The following is a 20,950-nucleotide window of genomic DNA, read 5'->3' as shown; positions in this document are numbered from 1 at the left end:
ATAAGAAAGGAATGTTAAAAGAAAACAGCCTTTTGGAGGCAGAGCCAAGATGTAGAAGCATCCAAAAGAAGTAGAACCTAGCTCCCCCACCAAACTTTCTCCACAAAGATCTAGAAAACACTAGATCAAATTCTGCTTGGAAGATTTAAGAAAAATCGAGAGAGTCATTTTTCCAGCATAGGTTGGCACAAGGAAACACTGAGGATGAAGTCTGGCCAAAAGCACATTGAGTGGAAAATTACAGGGTCCAGGAACTTAGACTGAGCACTAGGCCAGGAAGCACTGGGGCAGGAAGAGATCCAGGAGATACCTGGAGAAGCACAGGGTGCAAGAAGAGTGCCATTTTGGCAGCTTTGTCATCTGCTCTCTGCTTCTGAGCTGGACTGAAGGGGTCCTGGAGAGGAGCTGTCATGAGCAAACTCTAGCAATGTACTGAGCAAGGAACAAGTTGGAGAGCAAATCATAGTTTTGGGGCTCTGCTCCGAGGAAGATAGCAGGGACTCAGTTCTGCCCTTGAATTCAGGTAGGTAACATGCTGTGGAATATAACCAGACCAAGGCGGAACCTACAGTTCAGTCCCTCCGAATTTTGGTAGAGCCTCCCAGTGATCTGGGTCCAGCAACAGTCTATTAACATTCCCAAACAGAGAAATATTTCATTAAAGATCTATTTTTTTCACAGCTATGCAAATGGTTGACTGACCCGAACTGAAGTTGGGAACTTGCAGAATTCAGACCAAGAGAGCAGTGAGCAGACTTTGCTACGGATCACATTGATTCAGGAGAATTGAAAGCTTGTAGGCCCCCAGCAAAGCATTGTATAAATTCGAGCTGGTGTTGTTATTCTTACTATTATTAGTGAGGCTAGCCTGTGAGAATGAAGCATAAAAGGAGGAGATAGCCTGTTGAGATTGGGAAAGAACCAGTAGTACTGTGTAACTGGAATACAGAGTACACAAAAGACAGTAATAGGAAATAAATCTGGAAATATATGGAGGAACCTGATGGAGAAAAGTATTACGTGCCAGAATAAAAATTTGTATATTATTCCATAGGCAACAGGGAGCATTGACAGTTTGTGAGGGAGGAGTGACATGGTCAGAACTAGGGGTTAGGAATATTATTTTGGCAGCTCTGTGGAGGATAGATTTCAGAGTGGAGAGTCTGGATGCAGGGAAACCAGTTAGGAAGTAGGAAACTCTTACAATCATCTAAGCAAGTAGAGTCCGTGGGAATGGAGGAAAGGGGACAAATATGAGAGATGTTGGGAAGGAATTGACAAGATTTGGCAACTGATTGGTTCTGGAGGGGCAGTGATTGGTTGAGAAAACAAGGAAGAACCTAGGATAATGAAGCTAAGGTGGTTGTGATCCTGGGTGACTGGGAGAATGATAGTGGGCTCAATGGGAATAGGGAAACCTAAAGGAAGGAAAAGTTTCAGAGGTGGGCATAAAAAGTTTCTTTTTGGACATGTTGAGTTTGAGATACCAATGGTACATCCAATGGGGAAATCATAGTTTTTTGTGTATCTGTCCTTTTAATACTCCTTAAGCTCTTTGGTAGTAGGGTCTATGTTTTAGCTATCTTTGTATCTCCATTTGTCCCCAGCACAGGGTCTAACACACAGATGATTAATGGATATTTGCTAAATTGAAGTTGAATTAATTTCATTGCTGTACTAAGATTTTATCTTGCAAAGGAACTTAGGCCAGAGGGAAGGAGGCACTTACATTTGGTGGAGAAGGGAGAATTTTGAGCTTCTCCTATTCTTTCAGGAGAGTAATCATTTCCAACAGAAATGACACATACCCAAGGGGATCTGAGGAATTAAGGATGAACGTTGGCACCCTCAGTCTAAGAGGTAGGAAAAAACCAAATGATCAACTGAGGAATCAGGATTGACTCTTTGGGACTCTTACAAGGTTATGGAGTCTTTGTCTTCCAGGATACCTTGGATCTCCTCTCTACATTTCTTCTGGTGTTCTGGGTTCATTGCCAGGCAGTATAAGATCCAGGACAGTCCAGAGGCCAAGGTGTTATGGTTATTACACATGAATGTATTGATCTCGTCCATTATTTCTTCATCTGTAAAGCCTCCTCCCTCTGTGCCCTAAAACAGTCAAGAGTCTTCCTTTATTCAAAGCCAGTGTTATGGATTTGTTCTGTCAACCATCAGAATGACTGTAAGAAGAATCATAGCTTTAAAGGGAGAAGTCTCAAGTCATAACAGGCTCTGATTTCAGAACCCTATTGACTTTCTGAGACCTGCTGCTAACATTTCATCTAGTCCGCAAAACATGTTTATGTTTCCTAATGCTCTTTCCCTCCCTGTCCTCAATATGTTCCAATCCCCATCTTACCTGACTTGGGGTCCCAATGCTTTCTAAAACCAGCGCATCTTGGCACCATCTCTGGATGAAGCCCCAAACTTGGGTCACTTAGTCTAAGTGACTTCATGCACACAGAAATCTGTTGATGAAGACTCCACCTGTCCTCCCTTGCACTTCCCGGAGCACTGTCCTCACCAATTTAATGTCCTTTGTAATACTGCATATCACAATTACCTTCATCCTTCCCTTTACTAGACTTTGAGCATGAGGACACAGATTGCATTTTAATTAACATTGTACCTCCCCAAATGGCTAGCATAGTCTATATTACATACAACAAACACTTAATAAATACTTCTAAATGAAATTAATAAGGGAATGAGCTACATAGAGAAAGTGGTGAAATTAGATCAACCTTTTACCCCAAGTTTGGAATCTTCCTAGGGCTGCCAGTTTACTATTCAATCAAGTATTTCCCATTTCAGGCTTTCAGCCTGTTTGTCTGATTTCCCAAACAGCATAGTTTTCTAAAAGAATAGAAGTTTCTTGATGGCCTGGATTTTTTCATTTTTTTTTTTTTTGTGGGTTAGGCAGTGGGGTTAAGTGACTTGCCCAGGGTCACACAGCTAGTGTCAAGTGTCTGAGGTCAGATTTGAACTCAGGTCCTTCTGACTTCAGGGCCGGTGCTCTATCCACTACACCACCTAGCTGCCCCTTCTTTTTTGTTTCTGTGTCTCCAAGCGCCTGGACACACGAGGTAGGTATTTTGCTTCGAAGTTTTACAGGCTTACTTGGGCTTGGAAGAGAATGTCCAGTAAATCCCGGTACTTCTTCTTCTTTTGAATCTTGTTCTGCTTCTCTGGACTCTTGAGGGATGCCTTCCTATCCTGGAAGATTTTAGCTGTTTGGGAGGAGAGGGAAGAACATATTTCTATTACCTGGGAACCACGGATCCTGCCACTGACAAAGACCCTGAAAGACATCTGTGGAGCTGCTATGAGACTCAAGTCACTTTCCTATGTTGGTATCTGGCAGTGTCAGCCTCATAGAGACAATATAACCTAGCAAGCTGATACCCAGCTGCTTGAAAGACAATTAATTAGTGCCCTGGGTACTGCCTTTTCTTGATTTATTGTTAGCTATTTTAGGAGAATATTGTCAATTAGGCATAAGTTGGACTAAATACTTTGGAGGTCTCTTCCATATGGTTTGAAACATGAGTGACTGAGATCTATGATACTGCTAGTGTGAGAAACAGACAAGTTGGGAAGAAAAGCAGGTTTTGGAGTCAGCGTGTAGGAAAGTTGTAGGCCTGGTTCTAATGCTAGCACACTCTTGTTTCAGGTTCAGTGTTGGGATGAAGTGAGGCATTTGCAAGTCACTGAACATTTAACGAAAGAGGTTTACTTTGCTGTTAACACAGCAAGGATACAATGGCACTTAGCCACTGTATTTCGATGTACTTCCCACCCCTCACCATCACCTTTTGAAAATGCATCTGGTCAGTACATCATCAGGGTATGGCCACTCATATGGTCTCAGGCACCGACCAAGTTCCAGGGGCCCCTCCTTTCCTCTGGTTGGAGAGGGCAGGAACTTTCATTTCAAGAGGACACTTAAGGCATTCACCTCATAATTTCTACTGGCTACTCCCCTGGCCTTTTGAATTTCCAGAAGTTCATCATTCTGAAAGATACTGCCTCTCAGAATCCATAGCTTTCTCTAAGTCTCTCCTCAGGGAACACATCTTACATGAGCCCCTCCCTAATTCTCCCGATTTGTTAGTATTTCCCCACATACCCCACTCAATGAATTTGTCTGTAATTTTTAGGTCAACGAATGCTTTGCATTCCCTGCCCCTCTTCCCTAATAAGCTCTTCAAGATCGGGGACCATTATCCTTCCTTTCTTTGAACCCATAGAGCCTGGTTTATAGAAAGTACTTAATATATTCTTGTTGTATTGAATTGCATTGAGTATCCCAGCCAATTATAGCATCATGGATCTAGAATTAGAAAGACCTGAGGGGCTTCCTAGAACACTCTTTTCATTTTACAGTTGAGGAAATGGAAGCCTAGGGATGTTAAGTGTCTTGTCAGAGGGCACATAAGTAGTTCGTCAGAGTCAGGAATTGAACCCAGATTCTATGACTCCAGGAGCACTGGGTCACACCAAACAGTAGTGGGACATGAACCAGAGGGCATCCATGGCTAGGCCATGTCTCAGGAAATACCAGATTGCTTCTTTACTTCTTGGCAGAGAGCTTGAAACTCCTGGCAGGCAGGGCTCAGCTTATAAATGAAATCACTGTAATAGAAGAAGGTGTGAAGGCACTCATAGATGCAAGATGAGATTTTGGATATATTCTGGAGGTAGGTGGTCGAGAAGCTGCAAGAAGAGAAGATACAATGTGTTACCAAGGGCTAGGGTGGTGGTCAGTACTTGGTCTTCACCCTAGGTCCCCGTTGGCACTGACCTTTTTTCCTTGCAGAAATCTTGGACACTGAATATACACTTCAGGATACTGTCCAAAGCCATTAAAGAGAGAGACTGGTAGATGTCCATGGAACTATCCTCAGTTCTGAGTTTTCCCCATTCATCCTGGGAGAGAAGATCTGCATTATACAGCTATTCAAGAACCCTTTTTTTTTGCTTATCTATTTGCACATGGTATTGTTCTCTGTCTCTGTCTCTTCCCCTCCTCCTCTTTCTCCCCTCTGGATTTGACTACTGGATCTGCAGCTTACTCATGTGCTCGTGGACAAAGGATTTTACCTTTATATTTCTATTGTAATAGATTTATTAGGATATTATATGAACAATACTATATAAATTTAATAAAGGTACTGTATGTTAATATATTCAGTAATTACAAATATTTTATTCTAATAAAAACTTTTTAGCATGAGTTTTAGATTTCTTATTTATTCCCTCCTTATTATCAACTCTATAAGGAAGATTCTGGCTGTATTGTTATCACCATCTGTAAAATAGGGATAATAATACCTGTAGTATGTTCCTTACAGAATTGCTGTGAGGTTCCAGTGAAACAAAGCACTGTAGGTATCACAGAAACTCAGAGTTTGAAGGGAACATTCTATTAGGCCAATTAGTCTAGTCTTTGCTGGCACCTCCATCTTTATCTCTGTTAAATGTTCTAGCAGGGGCAGCCAGGTGGTGCAGTGGATAGGGCACCGGCCCTGAAGTCAGGAGAACCTGAGTTCAAATCCGGCCTCAGACCAAACACTTGACACTTGCTAGCTGTGTGACCCTGGGCAAGTCACTTAACCCCAATTGCCTAAAAAAAAAATTCTAGCACACTGCTGGACACAGAAGCAGATACTTCTCCCTCACTCTATGGTTGTCGAACACCTTGTGGGGGCCTTGGGCAGCCTGTTCCCTCACCAGCATCGTGCAGATTGAGTCCTTTATTAGGTAGAAGTAGTCATTCATGACGTTGAAGTGGAAGGCTGTGGTCATCAGGCGCCGGTGGTGATGCCAAGTCTCACCGTGCAGGAGCAACAGGCCGTTTCCTTAAGAGACAATAGCAATTCTAACTGGGTTACACCAAGGACATCACTGTCCAGGCTAGGCAAAAATGTCACTATTTCCTTGGGGTTTGCCCCTGTGCAGATATTCCCTCTTCTCCTTCTTGCTCCCCTTAATATTTTTTTCTTGCCTTGTTAGAAGGTAGGGATAGTGTTGTTTTCTTGTTTACTAAGCACTTAATTAATATTTTATCCATCCATTTATCATCAATCTATTCTACTGATAGCCTCTTCCCTATCCACAGCTATATCTGTATCATCTATATTTATATCTATCTTTTTTTTGCAACACCCACCCCTACACACACAAACACAAATACACACACACATAAATGTGTCTATACGTACACATTTCTGTCTGTCTTTCTGCCATGACTTTTGTTACTGCTATATAAATTGCTGTTAATTTTTGTGGGTTTCTTTTGTATCCTACTATTTTATTGAAGGTATTATTTCAGATTCTCTGCTGGTTTTCTGGAGTTTTCTGTCTAGATTATAATGTGATTAATAAACAGAGATAGCTTTTCTCCTCTTTTAATATGATTATGCCTTTATTTTTCTCCTTTAATTTCTTTTCCGTAATGCTATTACTAACATCTTGCCCATGGATTTCAATGACTCTGGAGGAGAGGGTGAAGCTGATTTAAATCCAATCCATGCATGAGTCAAGACTTCACCCTTATGATGTCACTGGTCCTCTTTAAGAACAAAGGTCAAACCACCAACAGCAACAATAACAGCAACAACAATTCTATCACTGTGTCAAACAACAGTGGGGAAAGAGGATATCATCGCTTTACCCTTGTATTTATTGGGAAATTTCTAGTATTACCCCACTGCATAGAATGCTTTCAGTTTTACATGTATACATTTTAAGTAATATTTTTAAAAGTCCTTCTATGCCTGTGCTTTGTAGTGTTTTGTTTTGTTTTTTAGCATGAATTGGTGTTATGCTTTGTCCAGTACTTTTTTCTGTATTTTTTAAAAAATCAATGCAGTTTTGGTTATTTTTAATGATTACGTATTTTGTTTTATTATTCTGAAACATCCTTGTATCCTTGATATAAATCCAAATTAATCATAATTACTGTCTTTTTAAGATTGCTGTAGACATTTTGCCAAGATTTCATTTAAAATTTTTGAATCAATTCATTAATGCTGTTGGCCTATAGCTCTCTTTTTTTTTCTTTCATCCTTCCCTGATAAAGGTCTCAGGATTATATGTGTCTCGTAGAATGAGCGCGGTAAAATGTTTTCTTTCTAGATTTTTGAGAATAACTTGAATAGTAGAAGGCTGCACAGTCCTTTAAATGTATAATTGAATCCACTTCTTTATTCATTTGGACCAGGAGTCTCCCTTCCCTTATAGCTGGTTCAATTTGTTTTCCTGCAGTTGGATTATTTAATGTTTCTATTTCCTATCCTATTAATATGTTATTTTATATCTGTTGTGGATATTCCTTCATTTCTTTTAAATTCTCATCTTCATTGATACATAGTTTGTGATAGTATGGCCCAATAATTTTTTCCCATTTTTTTCTGTTGTGATTTTCCCTCATTCTTTTTTTTTTGGAACAGGTCATTTGATTTTTCCTAAACTTCTTTTAAATCAGTTTATCAAAGGGCTAATCAATTTTGTTACAATCAGCTTTTAGCTTAATGAATTTCTATATACTTTTTTGTTTCCAATTTGTCTTTTTCTCCTCTTTTTAATTTTTCTATTTTAATTTTTACTTGGGGTTTGTTAATCTGTTGGTTTCATATTTTAATACTATATATTCAGTTCATTAACCCTGTCCTTTTCCATTTTGCTAACACATGCTTTCAGAGATATGATTTTTCTTTTGAGGACTTCTTTAGCAGCATCCCAGGAATTCAGGCATAGTCATTTGTTCTCATTCTCTATCATAGTTTTTGTTTCTATGATCTGTTCATTGGTTTACTTATTATTCATTACTCTGACTCTTAATACTACTCCATTCATATACCAAATTTCACCATTAGCCACATGTACTCCACTTAATTAAAAATCTGACCTTTTTCTATCCAGTTATAACCTATCATTCAACTGGGCCCTCACTCTCGCAAGGCAGCACTTTTATTCCTCCCTAATTTATTTCTTATCAAAATCCCCACAAAAATATTTTAAACCTCTCCTCAAGCATTCCACACTTTCCTCTTTGCCATCTCCCTTTCCAGATGAGGACCTTGCCCCTTACATTACAGAGAAAATTAAGACCATTCAGTAGGAGCTCCCTTCCCTCCCTTTCTTTTCATCTCAAAATTTTTGATATCAGCTGTCCATGCTGACAATGAGATTGGCTTTTTGTTTGCCAAAGCCCAAACCTCCATATGTGCCTTTGATCCCGTGGCCTTACATCTTATGAATTGTACTTATCCCCAATCATGTTCCATTTCTCTAAACTTCAACCGCTCCCTTATCTACTGATTACTTCCCTAATGTTTCCACACATCCTCCTCCCCTCCATCCTTAAAAAATAACCAAACAAAAAAAACTTTACAAGACCCTGTCATCCATTCAAACTTAATTTCTCCTTTTTTTTTCAGCCACATACCTAGAAAAAGCTGTCTATATTAACTGCTTCAATTTCTTCTCCTCTCATTCATTCCTCAGCCCTTTGCAGTCTGGTTTCTAATCTCATCAGTTGAATGAAACTGCTCTTTCCAATCTTCTCTTACTTGCCAAACCTAAAATTCTTTTCATGGTTCTAATCCCTCTCATTCTATTGCATTTGACACTGGCAACCATCTTTTCCTCTCTGGGTTTCCACAATAACATCGTCTCCTAGGTCTTCTCCTACCTGTCTAACCACTCATCAAGTTCTCTTCTTGGATCATCAATCATACTCTACCCCTCCCCCTCTGACTATGGTTGTTCCCAAGACTCTGTTCTAGGCCCTCTTCTCTTATCTCTCTATAACTTTTGGTAACTTCATCAGTTCCATGGATTTAAATATCATCTCTGTGCATATGGCTAACTCATAGATTTATGTATGCATCCTGTTTCCTCTCTGAACTTCAGTTTTGCATTCATTACCAGGACACTGCAAATCGAATGTCTCAGAAACATCTCAAACATATGTCCCAAACTGAACTCATTGTTTGTCACCCCAACTCCATACTTGCTAACAAACTTCCTATTATTGGAATATATCTCATCAGCCTTGGTACGGGATCTCATCACTACCCTCTGCCTCTCTGATTGGAGGGTGGGGTCATGACCTTTAAACCTCCATTTAAGGAGAGACCTCAGTTCAGACATCTCATTTTTCACCTGTCTGCACTACTTTGGGACTTCTCTGACTGACTTCATCATGCCTCCTCTTCTTCTCTCCTTTCCCTTTCAGCTTCCTCATGTGTTTGTCTTCCCCAATTAGAGTGTAAACTCCTTGAGGGCAGGGACTCTTCTCTCACATTTGTTGTTGCTGTTTATTTGTTTCAGTCATGCCCAACTCTTTGTAACCCCATTTGGGGTTTCTTTGTCAAAGATACTAGATTAGTTTGCCATTTTCTTCTCCAGCTCATTGAACTGAGGCCCACAGGGTTAATTGACTTACCCAGGGTCTCACAGCCATTAGATATCTGAGGACAGATTTGAATTCATGAAGAAGAGTCTTCTTGACACCAGGCTTTGCACTCTATGCAGTATGGTGCCACCTAGCTGCACCACCTAGATGCTCCTGGATCCTACTTTTTCAATTTCTCCCAGATGCTAGCTCTCACCACTCCAGAAATTACTTTGAATTTAGTTTATATATTTTTAGATGGGTATACATTGTTTTCCTTGGGTTTCTAAACTTATTTAAGGTTACTTATTGGAAGCTTAAGCAGGGACTAGGTTTTCATTTTTGTTTTTTCTTTGTATCCCCAGCACCTAGCACCATACCTAGCAAACAGTGGGTTTGTTAGATTTGTTTTGTTAGATTGGTTTGTTAGAATTCAGGTTTGTTAGATGAAATTGATTGAACATCACTTCTTAACTTCTATGGCATACTGTTGACCCACACAGAGAAGAATAAACTGATCACAGATACTTACCAAGCCAGAGGATTAAGAATTTGTAGTTCACCGGGCATTTTAAATCTGTAAAGTTAAGCAAAAGGGCAGAAAAAGCTCGCATTATGTGGAAACTGTACTGGATAAAATCAGAGGGGGAAGGGGCAGCTAGGTGGCGCAGTGGATAGAGCACTGGCCCTGGATTCAGGAGGACCTCAGTTCAAATCCAACCTCAGACACATAACACTTACTAGCTGTGTGACCCTGGACAAGTCACTTAACCCCACTGCCTAACCAAAAAAAAATCAGAGCGGGATTGTGTGGACCTGCATAGAGCTGGGTACTAAGAAGCACAAAACACAAGCAAGAATAACGTAGCATTTCACAGGTAAGGAGCAGCACCCTGGGAAACCACAGCTGCTTCCTTGGGTACATGACAGAGCAGATGAGGTGAAAAGACAAAAACAAATCTTTGAGTCGTTGCTTATTCCTTCCCACAAGTTATAGGGAGGATCTCAGCCTACAGCGCTATCTGGAATGGGGCTCTCATCATATGATGAGACAACGAAGTCTCAGTCTCACAGGGACTAAGTGTCAGAGAGCCAGAAGTGTAGCCCGGCGTTTCTGCCTCACCATCCAGGGCCCTGGGTCTATTGTGTGAGGCTGAGTCAGGCTGGAGTCCTATCCTTGGAGCAGCTGTAGGAAGACCAGCTTCCTACAGCCTACCTGGAGGTTGAGTGGGGTGGGGTGGACAAGAAATAATAATAGTTCCCTCTGACATTTAGGTAGATTTTCAGCTTACAAAGTGCTCTATGGATGCTCTTTCATTGGTGTTCCCAATAAGCCTGTGAGGGAGGTTCTTGGGGAGCCAGAGATGGGTTGTCTTAGGTTATCGGTTTAGTAGTGGTTTGGATAGCGACTGGGGTGGGGCATGTGACTGCAGGATTGTCTAGGAGTGGTTTCCCTTATGAAAGGAACATGGGACTTTGAGCTATTTATAGGCACGAGGAGGCAGGAATTGGCAGTTAGGGTCTAGACCTCTGATTTCATCTGTTTCATGGCACCCAGAATATCTGGGAATTGAAAGAGAGCTCAGTGGCATCATATCCAACCCATATACAAAAGGAATCTCCACAAGAACATGCTTCATAAGTTGTCTTTTTACTTCTGTTTAGAGAGCTCTAAGGACGGGGAAGCCACCAGATCTTGAGGCAGCCTATTTTGATCTAGGACAGCTCTCCTTGTTAACAAGATTCTCCTGACATCAAGGTCAAGTTTAACCCCACCCCAGACCCCACTATAGCTCCTGGATCTGCCTTCTGGGATCAACCCAGTTTAATCTCTCCTTCACATGACAGTCCTTTAAACTCTTGATCAGCTATAATGCTCCTCTTGGTGTGGAAATTTCTTCATGGATGTATGTCAGTCTCTATTCTGCAATTTCTAATCTTACAAGGTTGTCTGTAGCTCTGACAAGTGAAGCAGCTTGTACAGTTACCTAGCTAAGTATGTGTTAGAGATAGATCTTTAATCCAGGACTTTCTGCCTCCAACACTGTCCCTCTATCCATTACCATCTGAAATACAAAATAGTGCATATCTAAAAGTTATTTTTGTGTTCTTTAAAAATCACAATTACAAACTGGAAATGAAATTGGTGCCATCAGTCAGTGGAAGAGCTCATAGTACATCAATGTAATATAATACAATTATATCATAAGAAATCACAAATGTGAAAGATTTCAGAGTAACTTGGGGTGACTTGAATGAAATGATGCAGAGTGAGAGGCAGCAAGGTAGTGCAGTGCTGGATTTGGAGTCAGAAAGACCTGGATTCAAATCCTATCTTAGACACTTACCAACTGTGTGACCCTAGGCAAGTCCCTTAACCACATTCAGTCTCAGTTTCCTCATCTGTAAAATGGGAATAATAATAACACCTACCTTTTAGGGTTGTAGTGAGGATCAGATGGGATAACATATGGACAGTGCTTTGTAAACTTTAAAGTGCTATATAAATCCTAGCGATTATTACTAACAAGCAGCAGAATGACCATAACAACATAAAAGGAAACAACTGTGAAAGACTCTGATCAATGCAGTGAAACTAACCACAACTTCAGAAGACTCAGAACAAAACCTGATTCCTACCTTTCAGCCAAGTGGTAATGAATTAAGGTTCACGGGCGTTTCCAGACACAGACAACATTTTGATTTGGTGGAGAGTGATAAAATTCCCTCCCTGCCATCCCCCAAAGAGAGAAGATAAAGAAGAGTGTTTAAGAAACATTTAAAAACACAAAAAAAGAGAAAGAAGTTTACATGGTAGCACAGACGAGCAGGACAATTTTAGTCCTACTGTGTTAAAGTTAGAGTTTAAAGAATTATAAACTCTTCATAACAGAAATTCATAGATCCAAATATGTTTTTCCATTCTTCTTTGTATATGCAATGTTAATGTTTGTTAAGTTCATAATTTAAAAAAAAAGAAAATTTAAAGAAAAGAGTCATGGGTGTACGTGGTGGAAAATAGAAGGAAAGGGAAGTTGGGAGAGAAGATCCAGTGAAGAGAGATTGGAGGGGGTTAGGGAGATATGACATTTAATTTAATTTAAAAAGAGGAAAGACGGGTTGATACTGAAAAGAATAGAAAAAACACAGGTGGAATTGGTTGTGCAGGAGAAGGTTTTGGTGAAATGTTCGTTTTCCTGTGGGATTTACAGAAAGCTTTCTTGAAAGACAAGGAGGCCTCCTAAAGTAGCACTTAGTGATGTAACCATCATAAAATAACCCATAAATCTGGGAACTATTATTTGCACCGAAAGAGTGATGAAATCAACACAGGGGAAGGAGTGTTATAGTAGTAAAAGCAGATAGGGCTGTCTGGTGTGGCATGTTGAAAAAGATTTTGGAAAATAAGCAGAGCAGGTAACAACCAGGTGATTACAAGTATGGGAGTCACCAGCTAGGTTTGGGACCTTAGAACCTCAGAGTCTGAAGAGGCCTCAGTAAACAGCTCGTCCCATTTCCCAACCCTCCCCCAAAGCTGTGCTCTACAGGACACACTATGGAACTGGGTAGGATGGTATCTGTGACAACTTGGATTAAACATCCCTTAATACCATTTACTGACCTTGACTCTTATTCTATGCTCTCCCATTCACCTTCTTTTGACTAAGTTGGGCTTTTCAGCTTCTTTGATACCAAGCAGTAGGTGGTCCGGATGAAGGACATGGGGTGATAGCATTGTAGGACTATGAGCTGTAGTGTTCAATGCACCCAGAGGCCATTTCATTTTAAAGATTAAGGAATGAGGCACAGACAGTTTAGGTGACTTGTTCAAGGATAGACAGACATATGGGTTGTATCACTGGCAAGCTAAAGGTACCTTGTCAATTCAAAAATTATCATCTTGGTTTCATCAGGCCACTGAAATCCCAGGGAGTCTCATGATCTCTGGAAAAGGGGAGGGAAAGGTGATGATAAAAGAGAAGCATCTGAGCAGGGAGGACAGATCCCCAAGACCTTTAGAATGTCTAGAAGACATCTGGGTAAAGCTACAAAATGAGCTGGCTTGTGCCTGTAAACCTACTGGGGAGCCTCAAGTCAGCCTGAGGGAGGGCAAGGAAGCTGCCTTTCAGTCCATCGCTCTCAAAAGTCAAGGACATACTCAGACTGCCCTTACTTCCCTTAAAGACCTAATAAAGATTTCTCTTCTTTTCTTTGCTCTATATCCTTTGTGACCCTATCTGAGACTGGCCCAATTCATCCAGGGGATGATGAGGTCCATGGAGTCACTCAAGGTAAAGAAAAACTTCCTGACAATTGGTGCTAACCCGAAGTGTTGTGGGAGGCCTTGGGAGTTTTGCAAGCGGGTACAGGTGTCTCTTTGTCTGATACATTGATGGAGGGATGGAGGGAGGGAGGGAATAAATATTTATTTAGTTCCTACTATACACTGTGCTAAGTGCTTTACAAATATTATCTAATTTGATCCTCACAACAATCCTGGGAGGTAGATGCTATTATTATTTCCATTTTATAGTTAAAGAAAGTGAGGCAAACAGAGGCTAAGTGACTTGCCCAGGTCACATGGCTGGATTTGAATCTAGGTCTTCCTGACTCCAGGCCTAGCATCCTACCCACTGTACTCCTTAGCTGCCTCAGAGGATGGGTATGATTAGATGTTTTCTCAGGTCCCTTCTAGCTCCAGCCTTCCAATCTTCCAATATGTCTTCCAATATTTTGTGAAGTAAGATGACTCATCTTTACCTTTTCGATTCAGGAACGTCTTCACATATTCTGGGTCATAGATATGTAATACTGCATGAAAGGGTCCAACCCAAAAAGAAAAAGCACTGGGGTATTTTTTGGGCAGCTCCTTGAACATCTCTAGTTCTTCCAGGTTACACTGCAACAAAGAAAAGCAAAAAGTGAGTTGGGACAGTGAATCCCAACATCTTCCCTCCTCAACTCCCAGACTCCAGGCCCTGGGAGCCCTATAATGAGCTTAGGGATCTTTGGGAGGGCAATGGAAACATGGAAAGACAGAACCTCTAAAGTGAGAAGAGGGACCTGAGAAGTATCTACTCCCACCCTCATCTGAGCAAGGATCCCTTCTACTGTGCCCTTGATATGTGCTTATCCAACCCTCCCCTTGGAGATTCAGGGTGGAGAGAGATTGCAGGTCCAGGCCATTGCCTTCTGGACAGCTCTATCTTCACTTAATCTTAATGTCTCATGAGCACATCTGACTCAAGAGTTCCAAAACAATTTTCCCCAAACCCATCCCCTCCTCCTAAACTTGCTCATTTCTGCATCTTTGCAAACTTGGAGTGACCCTTTATTCTTCCCTTTCTTCAACCCTCTCATACAACCCATTTGCAAGTCTTGTCAGCTCTATCTCCATAATATTTCTCCCACTGCAATCATACAGTCTTTGCCTTTACCCTTTGACCTCATCACTTCTCGCCTGGACTAATTCAATAGCCTCTGAATGGAGGCTCTAATCTCCATGTGGGAGCTATTAGTCAACTTCTAGTTTCTTTTCTCTTTAATCCATCTTATATAGAGCTACTAGACGATTGGTTGGTTGGTTGGTTGTTGTCCTTCATTCTCAAAGAGGACCCAAATAACATCACCATGTTGGAGTCAAGATACAGTGTGTCTGACTATGGCTGATCAGACCTATATGATCTTGGAAGGTTTTTACCACAGGTCGGGCACAAATAGTCCACATGAATATTTGGAGTGGAGATATCTCTAAATTTATGTTTCTAGCTTTTGAGCTACTGTAATTCTGCTTTACTCATAGAGCAGAGTGCCATCTTTGATGTGGCCACGCCATGCTGAGTGGTCTTTTGCCACTGTCTCCCATGTTTCACAATTGATTCCAAAGATCCTAAGCTGCTAGATAAGTATTCCCAAAATTGTGATCTGGACAGATCACACCACTCCCCTCCCCCAGAATGTATGGAGAGGACTTAGAGGCAGTGCATGTGTGTGGCTGTAGATGTTTAGAAGTAAAGGGAAGAATATAAAAACAAAAGCCATTGCCTTACAGGTAAGCGATCAAGCAATATGAATAATGTCTCAAAAGAAGAATTGCAAACTTGACTGTTGTCCTTTGTTCTTCAAGAGGGCCAAAATGACATTGCTATGTTGGAGTGAATGCACAATATGTCTGGTTTTGGCTGATCAGACTAATATGAGCTCAGAAGGCTCTACCACAGATCAGGCACAAATAGTCCACATTTACATTTGGAGTAGAGTTGTCTCTAAATTTGCACATCATGGTTTTTTTTTTGAGCCAAATCTCTGAAAGCTGCCCACTCTTTTCCCACTCCACTGTTGTTAACTGTGTATTGGCTCAGCTTTCCCTTCAAGTTAGCAATGAACTGTTCCCACTCAGTGAAGTGCTCTAATCTGTTAACATTAAGTCTTCTTGGTAGTCATTTTGCCTTGGGGCTACCACTTTTGTTGAATGTGAATATTTAGATTGGAGAAGATGAGTGTATGATTAGTCAGTGCTCTCACCACACATAGCCTTCATCACTGTCACAGCCTGTCTTTCTCTTCCACTTACCATGAAATAGTCTATTAAATGTCAATGTTTGCTGTGAGGGTGCAACCACAAAGTTATGCTGCGTTTAGACAAACAGAAGACAGTGTTGGTTTTCAGTGATGTTGGTGTTGGCAGATGAGACAGTCATAATATGCACAAGTCTTCAGTAGCAAGTGATCATTGCTACTGTTTTCTTTCTTTCTTTTTCTTCTTGATAATTAATTTATTTTTAGCTTTCAACATTCACTTCCATAAGATTTTGAGTTTTAAATTTTCTCCCTCTCCCATTCCTCTCCTTCCACCCAAGATGGCATGCAATCTGATACAGGCTCTACTTATACATTCATATTAAGCATATTTTCCCATTAGTCATGATGTAAAGAACAATTAGAACAAATGAAAGGAACCACGAGAATGAAGCAATAAAACAAAACAACAAAGGAAAAGGAGAGCAAATAGTATGCTTCCATCTGCATTCAGACTCCATAGTTGTTTCTCTGGATGTGGATAGCATTTTCCATCATGAGTCTTTTGGAGTTGTCTTAGATTCTTACATTGCTGTGAAGAACCAAGTCTGTCAAAGTCAGTCATTTCATAATATGGCTGTTACTGTGTACAATGTCCTCCTGGTTCTGCTCATTTCACTCTGAATCACTTCATGTATGTTTTTCCAGGTTTTTTTGAAGTCTGCCTGCTCATCATTTCTTATAGCACAATAGTATTCCATTACATTCATTTACCACAATTTGTTCAGCCATTCCCCAATTGATGGACATCCCTTCAATTTCCAATTCTTTGCCACCACAAAAAAAGCTGCTATAAATATTTTTGTACATGTGAGTCTTTTCCCAATTTGAACATTTCTTTGGGAGACAGACCTAAAAGTTGTATTGTTGGATCGAAGGATATGCACAATTTTATAGCTCTTTCGGCATAGTTCCAAATTGCTCTCCAAAATGATTGGATCATTTCACAACTCCACCAACAATGTATTAGTGTTCCAATTTTCCCACATCTTCTCCAACATTTATCATTGTCCTGTTTTGTCATATTAGCCAATCTGATAAGTGTGATGTGGTACCTCAGGGTCGTTTTGATTTGCATTTCTCTAGACAATAGTGATTTAGAACATTTTTTCATATGACTATAGATAGCTTTAGTTTCTTCCTCTGAAAATTGCCTGTCCATATCCTTTGATTATTTATCAATTGGGGAATAACTTGTATTCTATATATTTTAGAAATGAGGACTTTATCAGAAACACTGGTTGTAAAAATTCTTTCCCAGTTTTCTGTTTCCCTCCTAATCTTGAATGTATTGGCTTTGTTTGTCCAAAAACTTTTCAATTTAATGTAATCAAAATTGTCCATTTTGCATTTCATAGTATTCTCTATCTCTTGTATGGTCATAAATTCTTCTCTTCTCCATAGATCTGAAAGGTAAACTATTCCTTGCTCTTCTAGTTTGCTTATAGTATCAGTCTTTATATCTAAATCCTGTACCCAATTTGACTTTATCTTGGTATAGGGTATAAGATGTTGGTCTATGCCTAGTTTCTGCCATACATTTTTCCAGTTTTCCCAGCAGTTTTTGCTAAATAGTGATTTCTTATCCCAGAAGCTGGAGTCTTTGGATTTATCAAATAGTAGATTAGTATAGTCATTGACTGTTGTGTTTTGCATAACTAACCTATTCCATTGATCCACCTCTCTCTTTCTTAGTCAGTACCAAGTAGTTTTGATGATTGCTGCTTTATAGTACAATTTAAGATCTGGTACAGCAAGGCCACCTTCCCTTACATTTCTTTTCATTAGTTCCCTTGATATTCTGGACTTTTTATTCTTCCAGATGAATTTTGTAATTGTTTTTTCTAGCACTATAAAATTACTTTTTGGTATTTTGATTAGTACGGCACTGGATAAGTAAATTAATTTAGATTGAATTGTCATTTTCATTATATTAGCTCGGCCTGCCCATGAGCAACTGATGTTTTTCCAATTATTTAGATCTGACTTTATTTGTGTGAAAAGCATTTTGTAATGGTGTTCATATAGTTCTTGGGTTTGTTTCAGCAAGTAGACTCCTAAATATTTTATAATGTCTACAGTAACTTTAAATGGAATTTCTCTTTCTACCTCTTGCCGTTGGGTATTGCTGGTAACATGTAGAAATGCCAATGGTTTGTGTGGGTTTATTTTATATCCTGCAACTTTGCTACATTTGTTTATTATTTCAAGTAATTTTTTACTTGATTCTCTAAGATTCTCTAAGTATATCATCATATCATCTGCAAAGAGTGATAACTTTGTTTCTTCTTTGCCTATTCTAATACCTTCAATTTCTTTTTCTTCTCTAATTGCTAAAGCTAACATTTCTAATACCATATTGAACAACAGTGGTGACAATGGACTTCCTTGTTTCACCCACAATCTTATTGGAAATGTTTCTAGCTTATCCCTATTACATATAATGCTTGCTGGTGGTTTTTGATAGATGCTATCTATCATTTTAAGCAAGACTCCATTTATTCCTATGCTCTCCGGTATTTTTAGTAGGAATGGGTGTTGTATTTTGTCAAATGCTTTTTCTGCATCTATTGAGATAATCATATGATTTCTGTTAGTTTTGTTGTTGATATGGTCAATTATGCTGATAGTTTTCCTAACATTGAACCAGCCCTGCATTTCTGGCATGCTATTGCTGTTTTCAGCTCCATTCCTCCCAAGGACTTCCTGCCATATCTGATAGTCTGTGCTTACTCTTGCATTAAAGTCACCCAGAATTATAAGCTTGTCTTCTTTTGGCACATTGATGATGAAGGTCTCCAGGTCTTCATAAAAATTTTTTTCATCTCATCAGAGTTCATCATGGTGGAGCAGAATCACTGATGATGGTGGCATGGTGCTTTCCTGCAAGTGGCAGTCACATTGTAATGAGTCTATCATTCACTCCTTTTGGGAGGCATGCAAGCTTGGTGACTAGATTAGTTTTAATTGAAAAGCCTACACCAGCTTCACAGCACTCCCCTTCACTGTGGCCATTCCAGAAAAATGTGTATCCAGCTCCCACTTCGATACCCTAGACTTCATTTGCTAGCCTTGTTTCATTCAGAGCTGATGTTTGGATATGATACCTGTTGAGTTCTCTCACAACAAGAGCTGTTCTTCCTGCAGGTCTACTGGATTTCACATTGTCCATAAGTATGTACACATTCCATGTACTGATAGTGAGTGGAATCATCTTTGCAAAAGTTTTTGTACATTTTTTGTGTGTTTTGACCACAGGGGTGGTATCTCTACCTACCATGGTAAGCAGGAGAGGGTTGGGTGACAGAGACAATTTTTACAGCACCTTTTCTATCCTCTTCCTCATGCCAGGATACGAGTAGTGTGGTCTTTAAAAAAAGGCTGCTCAGACAGGCAGGGGACTGCTGAATCTCACTGCCGCTTCAGTCCAGTGAATAGATGACCCTATGGCCTGGGCCACCTGTGTGCAGGGTTGTGATTACAACTCCCAGTGTATCCACACCTGCTGCATCATCACTTGCCATTGCCACAGGACTTTGAGGTAGGTAAAATGGTTAAATAGTATGGGTGATGTCTTTTGAGTTGCACATAAATTGGATTTAAGTAAGGCAGAGTTGCCTGAAGTTGTCAGCCTCACTCTCTCTTCCAGAGTCATCGGAGTCCAGTGGCAAGAGAAAAGTCAAGATGACTGGGGATGGGTTGGGATGCAGTGGATGACCTTGGCATCTTTGATGTCCAATCAAGTTCTAAGCTCTTCACAGCACCTGCTTCGGCCACTTTCACGACTACTGGAACAAACTGTTCTCATCTGCCCATTCTTTTGGGGGAAGTCTTCATGTACTTGGGGGTAGACATCCCCCTAACTCACCAATGGGTTTGAGGCTCCTCAGTTACCCTCAACCTGGTTGAAACAGGGGTTGTACTGGGGTGTGGCTGCTGCACATGCTTTTTGGAACCACAGGTGAGAGTTGGGTGAAACAGGTGGACACCAAGGGTGGAAAACAGCCCTGAAAAGGGCTCAGCAGTCCTCATACCAGAGGTACTAGTCTTCTCTGAACACATACTACATCCCAGAATTGCAAATTATTAACAACATGAAAGAAGGCTCTAAATCATTAATAATAAAAGAAATGGACATCAAAACAGCCTCAGAGTTTTACCTCACATCCTGCAAATTGACAAATATGACAAAAGATAGGAAGAGTTGGAGGAGTTATGGGAAGATAGGCACACTAGCGCATTGCTGGTGAAGCTGTGAATCAGTATAACCATTTTGGAAAACTATTTGGAATTAATGTCCAGACCCTTTGAGTGGGAGATTCCACTCCTAGGCTTATACATTAAGGAAACTGTTGATAAGGAGTCCACACACATCAAAATATGTATAGCAGCATTTTTTTTGTGACAGTAAAGTTTTGGAAACAAAGATGCCTATCTATTGGGGGATGGCTAAAAAAATACTACAGGAATGTAATGGAATCTTACTATGCTGTAAGAAATGATGAATGTGATCAATATAGAGAAGTATGGAAAGATCTGCACGAACTGATGCAGAGTGAAGTCAGCATAGCCAAGAAAACAACATACACTATGACTATAACAATGTAAATGGAAAGAACCTGAGAAGATTAAGATTGATCTTGTATCATTTCATTATTTTTTTTTAGGCAATTGGGGTTAAGTGACTTGCCCAGGGTCACACAGCTAGTAAGTGTCAAGTGTTTGATCTGAGGTCGGATTTGAACTCAGGTCCTCCTGACTTCAGGGCCGGTGCTCTATCCACTGCGCCACCTAGCTGCCCCTATCATTTCATTATTGATCCTATTTACAACGGATTAAATTTGTCCTATAACCGCTTAAGTTGTGGTTCTTTGTCTCTGAACTTTAGTTCAGAATTTAGCTGGCCTGTAATGAGTTAATTCTAAAAATTTAGCTCTCCTCTAATCACTGAACTCTTCTTGCCTCAAG

The 20,950-nt window shown here is 40.2% G+C and overlaps 1 protein-coding gene across 2 annotated transcripts in view; it reads right to left on the bottom strand.

The window, feature by feature from the left end:
- LOC114024845 (cytochrome P450 4X1-like) overlaps positions 1-20,950 on the bottom strand; it is a 47,703-nt gene that overhangs the window by 14,351 nt on the left and 12,402 nt on the right. For both annotated transcript variants that reach the window (XM_027838043.1, XM_027838044.1), the window contains exons 2-8: positions 14,165-14,303; positions 9,936-9,980; positions 5,734-5,861; positions 4,805-4,929; positions 4,562-4,716; positions 3,121-3,230; positions 1,919-2,109 (exon numbers count right to left, since the gene is read on the bottom strand). In XM_027838043.1, the coding sequence (XP_027693844.1) occupies positions 1,919-2,109; positions 3,121-3,230; positions 4,562-4,716; positions 4,805-4,929; positions 5,734-5,861; positions 9,936-9,980; positions 14,165-14,303 (893 nt within the window). The remainder of the gene's footprint in view (positions 1-1,918; positions 2,110-3,120; positions 3,231-4,561; positions 4,717-4,804; positions 4,930-5,733; positions 5,862-9,935; positions 9,981-14,164; positions 14,304-20,950) is intronic.

This window comes from Vombatus ursinus, unplaced genomic scaffold, assembly GCF_900497805.2.
Source record: "Vombatus ursinus unplaced genomic scaffold, bare-nosed wombat genome assembly UNPS02014825.1, whole genome shotgun sequence".
NCBI lineage: Eukaryota > Metazoa > Chordata > Mammalia > Diprotodontia > Vombatidae > Vombatus > Vombatus ursinus.
This window is presented reverse-complemented; position numbering and strand designations above follow the sequence as displayed.